This window comes from Buteo buteo, chromosome 15, assembly GCF_964188355.1.
Source record: "Buteo buteo chromosome 15, bButBut1.hap1.1, whole genome shotgun sequence".
NCBI classification, from domain to species: domain Eukaryota; kingdom Metazoa; phylum Chordata; class Aves; order Accipitriformes; family Accipitridae; genus Buteo; species Buteo buteo.
Window position 1 is genome coordinate 9,652,617 of NC_134185.1, and position 12,116 is coordinate 9,664,732.

The 12,116-nt window shown below is 36.5% G+C and overlaps 1 protein-coding gene across 7 annotated transcripts in view; it reads left to right on the forward strand.

Moving 5' to 3' along the window:
- DOP1A (DOP1 leucine zipper like protein A) overlaps positions 1-12,116 on the forward strand; it is a 68,736-nt gene that overhangs the window by 10,308 nt on the left and 46,312 nt on the right. For all 7 annotated transcript variants that reach the window (XR_012653028.1, XR_012653029.1, XM_075046501.1 and 4 more), the window contains exons 2-7: positions 1,919-2,110; positions 3,976-4,157; positions 6,366-6,536; positions 8,129-8,318; positions 8,874-8,972; positions 10,111-10,210. Coding sequence is in view for 5 of the 7 variants with exons in the window: in XM_075046501.1 (XP_074902602.1) it covers positions 1,973-2,110; positions 3,976-4,157; positions 6,366-6,536; positions 8,129-8,318; positions 8,874-8,972; positions 10,111-10,210 (880 nt within the window). In the remaining 2 variants the exon portion in view is untranslated. The remainder of the gene's footprint in view (positions 1-1,918; positions 2,111-3,975; positions 4,158-6,365; positions 6,537-8,128; positions 8,319-8,873; positions 8,973-10,110; positions 10,211-12,116) is intronic.

The window sequence follows — 12,116 nt, forward strand, 5'->3', positions numbered from 1 at the left end:
TGCTAATTAAAGGAACAAAAAGGAGGGAGCAAAAATCTGCCAGAGTACTTTGTGATAAACTTGACCAGATTATGATCGTGAAATTTAGAGCCTGATTTGCTGCTGTCTTAATTTGGAGATGTCAGAGTACAGGTTTCTTCAGTTTACCTTTTTGAGTGCTGAAAAGGTAAAACAGTACTAATAGTTTGTAGGTTTGGGGTTTGTTTCAAGAACACGGCAAGGAGTTGGCCTTTAGGTAACTGAAAATACTGGGTAATCAGTCCTAGGGTTTTATGTTGTTCAGTCAATGGTGACTCCTTATGAGAACTGTTGATAAAGTTATTTAATAACGGCTTCATAGCCATTTTGGGGAGAACACTCTTTGAAGGGAGGGATGCATATAGTACAAATCAAATAAAGATTTTTATGTGTCCATATAAAACATTTTAAATTCATTGTATATGATGAAAGGCAGTGTTCATGTTTTTGGTACATCTTGCACAACTGAAATGTTTATTACATGAAGTAATACAAGTTGAATTGAAAGTCTTCTGTGATTGGTCTAAAAACGGTTAAACTTTTTGCTGAGCAGAATTTAAAGATAAGTGGTTTTATTATCTCCATCAACTGTACAACCACCACAAATCAGAAGATCACTTCTTATTTCTGCTAAATCTTCTGCTCTCTTATTTCATAGGCATTTTTCATTTCAAACAGTCCTGCTATTTTGTCATATTGCTGCTCACTGGGAATAGGGGCCAACAACAAGTCATGTTCTCCAATTGTTTTGGAAGGGCTCACTGGAGCTGCTGTTTTCAGTGTGACTCTATCATACCTGGTAGACAGTCTGATGAATACAGCTTGTTTATAGCTGTTCCGTGGTTTGTTTGGGTTTTTTGGTCTACCGTGCTTCAGCCTGCACTTCTGCACCCAATTTTCTTCCTGTTTTCCTTTAATCAAGACAGAAGAGACCAGCATCTGCTGGGTGTGAAGCCTCTTCTGAGGCTGAGTATCAGAACTCCCAAAAGACCCCAATTAAAAGGGGCACAAAAGCTGCCTTTTTCACAGACACAATACAGTAGGATTTCCAATTATGAGTTGTAATTGCTTGGGGTTAAAGTAGCTTTAAAAACATATTTCTTTTTAGTAGTGATGGAATTTCATGAAATAAATAGTGTCTGACCTATAAAAGTATGAGGTAGTGCTTCTGGAACTAGACTATCTTAATTACTTGGTGTAGACTACCATGTGATGAAAATATATGTAGAGCAAATTGCAAAAGCCTCTGATTTAAGAACACTAGTAAACATATACTTTTGTTGTGCGTGGATGATGATAATACAAAAACAAAGGAGAGTTGCGTCGCTAAATTAACATACCAAGTCTTGTAAAAGGAAGTGTTGATCCATGAAAATACTCCTGAATAGTGTGTGACTATTGTATGTGTCCTTCATTCTTGTCTTCTGCCTGGAAGTGATTTAGAAAGATTGGTGTCTTCTGTTTTCAGAAGGGCTGATTTGTGGAAAGGTGGGTTTTTCTGGTGATGGACCCAGAGGAGGAAAAAAAGAAAACAAAAAAATCCCTCTGTTGCATTGTTTAGAATAAACAGTGCTTTTGGGGAGGGGCAGGGCATTAATTTTCTAGGGGGGTTTGTTTGGTTTTGGAAGAGTTGTTTGTTTTGTCGTTTTTTGTTGTTGTTGTTGTTTTTTTTTTTTTTTAATAGAACTCGATTACAGATACACTCTTTTGGACACGTGTTAAATATTTGTGTGCAATATGTTAGCTTTTGTTTAGGATTTGCTGTAAACTGATTTCAGATTGATACTTTGTAATGCCTTTGAGGAAAATGTAGTGCTCTTTATACAAAATTGTTTTAATAATGTATCTCTGGAAACAATGGTTCCAGGGGTTTTTTTGTTGTTTTTTTTTTTTTGAACAGGTAATGTCTGTACATGAATTGCAAGCTAGTCTCTAGTGGGGACACCGTGGGAGGATGAACACGGAAGAGCTGGAGCTACTGACTGATTCCAAGTACAGAAACTATGTAGCAGCTGTTGACAAAGCACTGAAGAACTTTGAATATTCCAGTGAATGGGCAGATTTAATATCGGCACTTGGAAAGCTAAACAAGGTATGCCTGGCAGGTGCTTGTCGTGCTTTAACCCCAGCTGGCAGCTAAGCACCATGCAGCCACTCGCTTACACAGCCACTCGCTTGCTCCCCCCTGCCCCGCAGTGGGATGGGGGAGAGAACCGGGGAAAAAGTAAAACTCGTGGGTTGAGATAAAGGATATGGGATAAAGGAGTTTGATAGGACTGAAAGGAAGAAAATTATAATGATAATAGTAAAAGTACAATAATAATAAAATTGGAATATGCAAAAAAGTGATGCGCAGTGCAATTGCTCATCACTCTCTGACCGATGCCCAGTTAGTTCCTGAGCAGCGATCTGCCTCCCCCGGCCAAGTCTCCCCCCAATTTATATACCAAGCGTGACGTCACATGGTATGGAATATTCCTTTGGCCACTTTGGGTCAGCTGTCCTGGCTGTGTCCCCTCCCAACTTCTTGTGCCCCTCCAGCCTTCTCGCTGGCTGGGCATGAGAAGCTGAAAAATCCTTGACTTGGTATAAACACTATTTAGCAACAACTGAAAACATCAGTGTGTTATCAACATTCTTCTCATACTAAATCCAAAACATAACACTATACCAGCTACCAGAAGGAAAATTAACTCTATCCCAGCCAAAACCAGGACAGTGCTCTTGAATAAGATTCAGGAACTGACAAAGGGTACTGCTGTAAAAATACGGAAGTGCAAAGTTCTAGCAGTCTAATATTCTTGCAAGTATTTTAGCAATCTGAGCCAAATGCTGGGTGTGTGCAAGGAGCAAACAAATGCCTTTCTAAGACTTACAGTTTAACCCTTTGTAATTGTAAGGAAAGGGAAAAGGTATTTACATTTCTAGTGGAAACAAATGCAATGTCTTTTTTATTACTAACATTTACTTCTAATGTCATTCAATGTTATTGAAATAGTGTGAAAAATAGTAGCAAGTATAAATATCAGCAATATTTTATGAAGCATGAGTTATAAAATGGGGTTCAAATCATTCATTGACCAGAGAATGTTACCATTCTGATTCATGTTAACAGTTAAGTTGAATGTGCAATATCATCATGATCTTTAATAGCAGTTTACAAATGAATACAGATCCTGATATCCCTAAAAATCTTGTTCTAATCAGTCTTATGTGTTTCTAGGGATCTCCAGTCAGGGTCATAAAGTACCCTTGACACAGACACACATTTTACCAATATGAAGCTTTGCAGAATTTCGCACAGAAAATTACTGGTCTGAAGCATTTACATTCTACCCTTTAAACCTTGCGGAAAATCAAGAATGACAGTACAGTACAGTTGGCAATGCCAGTGGCATAATTTCTTTGTATAAAGTCCCGTTTCTTTCATTTTTTTGATTGTAACAGTTTCTCCTAAATGTGAATATAAAGCGAAGGCTATGATGTTGGGAAAGAAAAATATTAAGATGTAAATGCAACTCTGTGTTCCAGTCCTGAAGTAATTATACATTTTCAGGCATTGGTAAAGTTTTGTATGTTGTCTCACTCTATGATGGTTTCTTAAAGTTATCCCAGAGTCACCACCCACAGTTTAATAGTCCTCTTTGAGCTGCTGGCAATTGATTTTTAACAAATGGAGGTAGTAATTTTTGTCCTCAAAAGGATAAGTAAAATGAGTAAGTAAGGAGGCCATTTCAAGTTTTAAATGCCTTGGCAGTTCCATCTATAGCAAACGTACAAGTGAAAGACATTGCAAAGAAAAAGCTTCACAGTACATCTTAAAACTATTATTTTTCTTCTGTTGTAATCTAGGTATGTGTTGTGACTTACTGACCATGTTCAGGAACTAATTTATAAAATGTGCATTTGATGTTTAACTTGTTTTGTGCTGTTTCTCTTAATGTGTTGATTTATCAGGTGCTACAGAACAACGCCAAGTACCAGGTAGTACCGAAAAAGCTGACTATAGGCAAGCGCTTAGCGCAATGTCTTCATCCAGCTTTGCCGGGAGGGGTTCATCGGAAGGCACTTGAAACATATGAGATCATTTTCAAAATCATTGGACCCAAGCGTTTGGCCAAAGATCTTTTCCTCTACAGGTACAATAGTTTAAACAACTCCATTCCAAATGCATAGTTGAGATCCTTTTGGTTTCCTGCTTTTTATATTAATAATATTGCTTTGTTGTATAGCAAGAATCAGTCAATTTCTCTCCCTCATGTTACTGGTGCTTGTGTAGTACTCTTCTCCTGAATATTGTATATCAGAAGATAAACAGATCACCTAAGCTTTTGTTAGGAACCAACTTTAGCGATAGAAAACCTGGAATTTATTATTTCTTCATTGAAATAAACCAAGTTTTGTGCATGTACGTTCAGTAATTGAAGTGTTAATGCTTATTTCCATTTATTCAATTTACATTCTTCTGTTGTAATTGAAGTGGTATGGAAAAGAATTTAAGTATAGTTTATTGCAAGAAACCTTCTCTTCCAAGCAATCAAATCAACAGAACAGAAAGATTGTCCATTTTGTTAGAACATGGGGCAAGTACAAAATTTTTCTTGCTGTCAGTCTCTAGGATAACCTTGAAAAGTAAGTGTAGTGAAAAGATACTGATTCCTAAACTTCCAATAGTTTTTTGGTTAGGTAGGACGGGCAAGACATTAAGCTATTTATTATATAATGCATAGAGGCATGTATGCATATGTATGTACGGACACTCACACATGGTTCTTAATCTTTAGCTATCCCTGGAGATTAAAATTTCACTAGTTTGAGAAATCCTAGAATGAAATAGAATTATGTTTAGGTAGCAAAGGTGTATATTAATGCTTGGGGATAAATTGCATGCCTTAATATCAGCTATTCTGTCTTGCATTGTCAGGATGTTTATATATAGTTACATTTGGTGAGGGGAGGAGAGGAGTGTCTCAGTTCTGTGTTTCCACATGTTTTTAAAGATTCTGTCAACTCATAGCTTGCTCTTCTTGCTTGTGCAGTGATTCAGTAGCTGCAATATCTTGTTAACAGTAAGTTCTAAGATAGTGGAAAATGCTACCTTGTGTAATGTAACTAAAGCCATTGTTACTGATGCTTGGGGGAAGACTGATACTCACATTGAGGCATTATCAAAGATTCCAGTATTTTTCATGAAAGCAGAATGACAGTGTCTGAACATGAAATCTTGAAGGATGAGTAGTAGCCTTACAAAAAAAGACTGTGGGGTAGTGTGGTGGTTATTGAACAAAAAGACATTTTCTGCAGAAAAAAGAAACCAATTGGCACTTCTGGACAGATAAAAGCAAAAATAATTTTTACATTTTTGTACTTTGGAAAGATTTTTTTCCCCCCCCTGTAACATGGATAACATTGTATCCACAAAGATTTTTTATTTCAATTAGTAGATTTTTATGTGTATATTTTAAGACCCTTGTCTCGAACTTACCTTTTTTAATTGTTCTTTCATTTTTTTTCTTCATGTGTCAGGGGTCTTCTGACCTGAATCCTCAGTGATTTTGCAAATTGCAATTGTGTTCACATGCCTTTGATTATTGGTACTGATTGTAATAACTTATGATATTTAGTAGCAATAGCAAAAGTGTTTTTAGTATATAGGTAACTTCTTAGCTGATCACATTTGTAACTTTCATGAACTTACATTCATAGTCAACTCAAAACATACTTCCAATGTTTTCAATCCTTTAAATGCTACATCATGAACAGTGGGTTCACTGCTAGTTTGAGAATCTGTTTTCAGACTGAATTTCTAATGTAAATATATACTTTGTTGCTACTTCACAGTATAAATATCTCAAAATTTATCTTTATGTTACTTGGTGAAGTAAAACACCATTATTTTTCTTTTCTTACAGGAAAGTATTTCTATAAATTTCCTCAAATGTTCTCATCTCTTTTTGTTTTTTCTTAAGTGCAAAGACAATGTATTTTTAAATACTTTATGATGTTCCATTGTGATGTAGTTCAACATGGGCAAAATGAATGTTTTGTCTTGCAGAGATGCTTCTGGTTTATCATATTTGTTTTATTGGTGAAAGACACAGTCATCTCAGGGCTTTCAGTGCTTGCTATCACAATACTAATAAAGCTCATAATGTTAATCTTGACATACCAACCTGTCAATCTGGAAGGCAGTTATATTGTGTGGTGGTCTATGCCTGTGCAAAATTGTAAGATAAAGATCTGATGCTTATAACTGCACCAGACATGTCTGTAACAGTCTTGAGATATAAATTAAATTGTCTCATGTGAGAAGCTTCCTAAAAAAAGATAAATTTTATTTTTCACAGTTCTGGACTATTTCCACTCCTTGCTAATGCTGCTATGTCTGTCAAGCCAACATTATTGAGTCTGTATGAGATTTATTACCTCCCTTTGGGGAAAACATTGAAGCCAGGACTGCAAGGACTGTTAACTGGGATTTTGCCTGGGTTGGAGGAGGGATCAGAGTATTATGAAAGGTAAGAATAGATATGTTAATAAGGTGATATGCTTGATTTGTTTGGGTTTTTTTGCTGCAACTTTTCATTAAATACTTGTATGTGGATTTTTTTTTTTAAGATAGGTGGTACTTAATTTCATCCAGTCATATTAATTGTAATGGAATAGTATGGTAGAAGATTCTTAATGTTAATTACGATAACTTAACTGTTAGTTGTTCCTGTTATCGAAAGAGAATTGACATTAGGTAGTCTTAGTGTTGTATGTCAGTCTCTTCTCCCAAGTAACGGGCGATAGGACAAGAGGAAACAGCCTCAAGTTGCACCAGGGGAGGTTTAGATTGGATATTAGGAAAAATTTATTCACCGAAAGGGCTGTCAAGCATTGGAACAGGCTGCCTGGGGAAGTGGTGGAGTCACCATCCCTTGAGGTATTTAAAAGACGTGTAGATGTGGTGCTTAGGGACATGGTTTAGTGGTGGACTTGGTAGTGTTAGGTTAACGGTTGGACTCGATCTTAAGGGTTTTTTCCAACCTAAACGATTCTATGATTCTTGTTACGGATTGAGATACATGTTAGGAGCATGCTGCTTGCTTCTTTTCCGTGGGACTTCTCTAAGGTAGTACTGCCATATTATTCCTGGCCTAAAATACATACCTTAACTGAATTTAAGATAACAAACAAAGCTTCAATCATTCAGATTTACTCATGATATCTAAATTATTAAACCACTTAGGTGGATTATTGCTGTCTCTTACATATCTTTATAGGTTATTACTCTTATGTCTAGCAGAGTGGCCTGGGAGGTAAAAGCTCTTCTTATCCAGCAAGCCAAAGCCCTCTTTGAGTTACCTTGACTGGGGTGCTGGGGTAAAATCTTAACATATTAAAGGATGAAGTTATACTCCAAGAGTTTGAGTTCTTGGAATTGTTCACACACATATTCTAGCTTCTGAAGTTGGAAATATCGAGAATTTTCACGACTTTTATGTGAAGAGCAATTTAACATCTTTTTCTATGTCTGCGTAGGTAGACAGACACAGTGTAGTTGGCATCACTACAACAGGGAAAAAGGGCTACTCAGCTTGCCTCCTGGGGCCTGCCATAGGGTGTAGAGGTGCTGCCACGTGAGTGGGCAGAAATGAGGATGGGGAAGGGATTGCTTTTGCTCAAAGAATTGTGGTATTTTTATGCCCTGTTATTGCCAGAAGTGCTCAGTGCAAGGAATGAGAGGGCAGAAGCCATTTGCTTCATTCTTTTCTTCAGTAGCTATGCTTTCCTGCTGTCTCTCTGAAACCTCTGTCTGTAGCAACACTTGGCTTTAAGTAGCAGATGAGGATGTTATTTGGCTCTTTGAACATAAGGAGTGCATAAAGAGAAGCTGTGGGCAGGCAGAAGCATTTTGCAAGCCAGGCTGGCCCACAGGCTTGCTAGTTGGATGACTCTGTTCAGGCTGCATTATAAGATTCAGTGTATAATTTGGGCTTCTCTTGGCTCTCAAAAGAAAGTTTTGACCTTCCTGTAACAACTTATTTTTATATTTATTAAAATTGGGGGCAGGGGCAAGGGCTGTGATATGTGCCCTAATTCAGCTGACTTGATTCTACTGCAGAACGAACACGCTGCTGGAGAAGGTTGCCTTGGCTGTGGATCAGTCGGCGTTCTACAGTGCTCTCTGGGGTAGCCTCCTCACAAGCCCTGCAGTTCGCTTACCTGGGATCACCTATGTCCTCTCCCATTTGAACAGGAAGCTTTCAATGGAGGATCAACTCTACATAATTGGCAGTGACATTGAATTAATGGTAATGTTTTCTTGGAACAATGAAGACCTTGGTGTTATTTATATAACAATATACTTCGGGGGGTTAGATGTCTTCTCTGTCTTTCTACATAGCCTTTGAAGAGATAAAAATGCACACTTATTTATTATAGCTCCAGTTAAGCTGATGTTTTTGTGCATGATAAAAGTGTTGCAAAGCTGAGTTAATGTTTCAGAACTGCTTATGTTTTGTATAAAACTTTCCATTTGTGACACACTTCAGTTAAAAGTGGTTGAATTTTCTTGTTGTATTTTTTGAAAAATAATATAGAGTATTATTTTGTCTTTTAAACTTAAGATATTCATTGGTAGTATAAAAAAGCAAAGGCTTAATTTTGTATAGTTCAGGGAATCTGTTGGTTATGTTTCCTCAGTGGTGAAACTTTATTTTCCTGTTTTATCTTGTTTCATTATTCAAAATTTTAAAATAACTTGATTGCATACATATCACTATTTATAAAAAACTGATCTTATTCTGTGAGTGTTCTCTTAAAATAATCCAGTAAATAACTATTTTGGGGGTCTGCCATTACTTCAGGTGGAAGCAGTAAGCACATCAGTGCAAGATACCAGTGTTTTAGTTCAGAGGAGCACGTTGGACCTTATCCTTTTTTGTTTTCCTTTCCACATGAGCCAGGTAAGTTATTAACACAAGAGAAATGAATTGGCAAGCTTCTAAATGTACTCCACTTCATAAATAAGTAGCAGTATTTAGTCAGTCTTTGTTAATGATTTTCTTCAAGCTTGAACAAGAGTCATATGTAAGAGTTTCTCTGATAGGTTTGGCTATTCTCATGTTGTGATCTCTGTTCTTCTGCTTTTTAACTTGATGTGTTAACTTTGAAGTTAACTTGTAACTTCTGTATGTGCAAACCCAATATGAATTATGATGTTTAGTCCATGCAGAAGCTTTTAATTTGCTCTAATTTGATGAGAAAACAAATTATCTAGTCTTGTGCAAGTTTCCAATTCTCAGTGTTCAAAAGCAACAAAAGTTAATCCTCTTAGCATAACTTATTCAGAACACTAGAGAATTGAAAATGATCCTTGGTACTGGGTGAGTAGTTAGCCCTAGCAGCAGTGGGAGATAGACCTTACAACTTCGAGGTAATTTTTTTGGACTGCATTTATTGTTAGTTACTTTTTATTTTTAAATGATCCATGATTTATTTTACTCCTGGAGGAAAACATACACAAGGTTGATTCTCACTTGTTAGAAACTGTGAAAAAACTGCACATTCCTGTAAAAAGAACTGTGTTCTTGCTTGTGGAAATGATTTGTTCACATTTATCAGTTACTGTAGGAATATTTGGAGTGTCTCTGTTCAGGTGCTAGAATGGTGAAATAATAAATACAACATTTTTTTAATATTAAGACTGACGCAAACATTGAAAGTAGTAAGAGATTGAAAGGTATTTAAAATTCTTCAGTGATTTTTTTTTTCTTTTTTTCAGTGGATTTTAGTTGAATTTGTTTCCAAGGCTTTTGCCTTGGAAGGCATAAACAAAATGAAATGTCTTGTAAAAGGAATGAGCTGTTAATGGAGTCAAGTATTTTTGCTGTTCATAAAGGGTGCATACTATTACAAAGTGCCTGTTCCAAATAATAATCATATTTTGGTTTCCTAAGAGCAAGATTATGTTGTCTTGTACTATTCTGAATCTAGAAATGTCAGAACATGAAATTAACTATGTTTTAGTGCATGTTAGGCTGCTAGCATAGAAAAAGTATTACTTTTCATAGTTAAATTTAATCGTATTTCTAACTTCTTCAGGCAACACGTCCAGACATGATCAGAATTTTGTCAGCAGCCCTTCATGTAGTACTGCGCAGGGATATGTCACTCAACCGAAGGCTTTATGCATGGCTCCTAGGTAGGTTTGTATTTCATTTCATTGTTCACTAAAAGTGGAGGAAGGATCATATGTTCATTAGCAGTATTTTGCCATATTGTGGAGAAAGATTCTTGGAAAAATGAAGTACTTAATTTGTATCATAAGGAAGAAAGGCACTCTGTCTTTCTGTGGCCATAAAAGATGGAAGAATGTCATGCTGGAACTCTTTCCTGTTCATATAAATTATTGGTACATTTTCCTATAGCAGCAGTTATGGGCCACATTCTGGAGTAGAGACTGGTGCGCTAGGCCTGCGTAGATAGTGAAAGGCAACTTTTGTCTCCCTAAAAACATAAAATAGAAAAACCAGAGAACAGGCATTATAGAGTGTAAATGGCAGTTGGAACACAACAGCAATACAAGGGATGAAAATAAAAGAATGTTGAAAAATGTTGATATTACATTGATGGAGGCTTGAGTATGCAAACTTTAATCTTCATTAGATATTTGCGTGGTTGAATTAGCAACTCAGCAGTCACTTAGGTTCTCCATACAACTAGAATATTATTTCAATGCCTTTCTGGGGGAAAAATCAATCAATGACAGGATGCACACTTTTATTTCTACTAAGTGGCAGAATATGAATACAATACATGTTTAATTTTTTACACAAAACCAGTGTGTAATCAGAAGAGGGTAGCAGAGAATAATAGCTATTTAGAAGACTGACTATTTAGGGAATATTTAGAAAACTAGAAATAAGAAAATTTTAGAAAACATTTACTCCTACTCAGCCTTGTTATTTTAAGGAGATGAAGCCTGTGGTCACATGAAACTGGCCTGTTAGTCTTTAAAACTGCTTTCAGCCCACTTTGAGAGAAGTCAGGATCTCTGACGTGGGAGTTCCTAAGAGTGTCACAGAAACTGGAGACTGAATGGAGAGACATAAAGTGGTTTCTCTACTTGAGGGGAAGACTGTTTTACAGTCTGCTGTTAACTTTTTTGTTTGACTTCCCAGCTCACCAGCAAGCACATATGTGCTGCTCAGGCTACCCAGAACCCTTCCCAGCAGCTCTTGCATCTTTTCCAGCTGACAGTTAAGACACCAGAGGCAGGTAGCTTGTGGGTGATTGGGGAGCAAGGAAGTAAGTTGTTAAGGTATGTGAGAGAGAATTGAAATTATAAAGGGAGGGATGAAGTTAGCAGCAGTCTTTTGCATGAGGGGATTGGGTTTGTTGCTGTAGAAGTTGCAGGGATTTAGAAGATAAATATGAAAAAATCCCGGTTTCTTTAGTTAATCATTTCTCAAGACACTGACTTGCAAATTACTCATCTTTAAAGAAAGACAGTGAAATGCACGGTCATGCTCCGTACCTACATTTTCCAATTTAGGGAAAAAATAATTTCCAGATTAAAAACTGCACTAATGTTTCATCTAGATTTGGTGGATTATATGTGTTTTTTGCTGTCATTGAAAAAGATATTTTATGTATTTAAAATACCATGCTGCTTTTTTAGTTGTGGAACCTTCTTCTACAGCTATTTCATGAGCATAGTCTCCACTGAAAGATAATATAACTTCAGAAGACAGTTTTACAGTGACTGTTCCTGGTCCTGTTTAGTGAACAGCTAGTGCCTCCATTCACTATATATTTGGATAGACCTTCTGCCAATATAGCTTTTTTTGCTTGTTTTACTTTTGACACTGTGCTGCTTTTATATTACCATGATATTCTACTCCTAATATAAAACATTGGGAGAGGGGAGTCAGTTATGCTGGAGGACTCTTTGAAGTCTGATGTTCTATATGACGTTATTTAATTCTGATGTCGGGTATTCCTTCCTGTTGTTTTATAGCTGGGAGTGGTCTGTTAACATTCCCTAGGCATAAAAATCGTGTTACATATCTTTAAATCCAGGTTAGTTTAACCATTGTTAACAATTA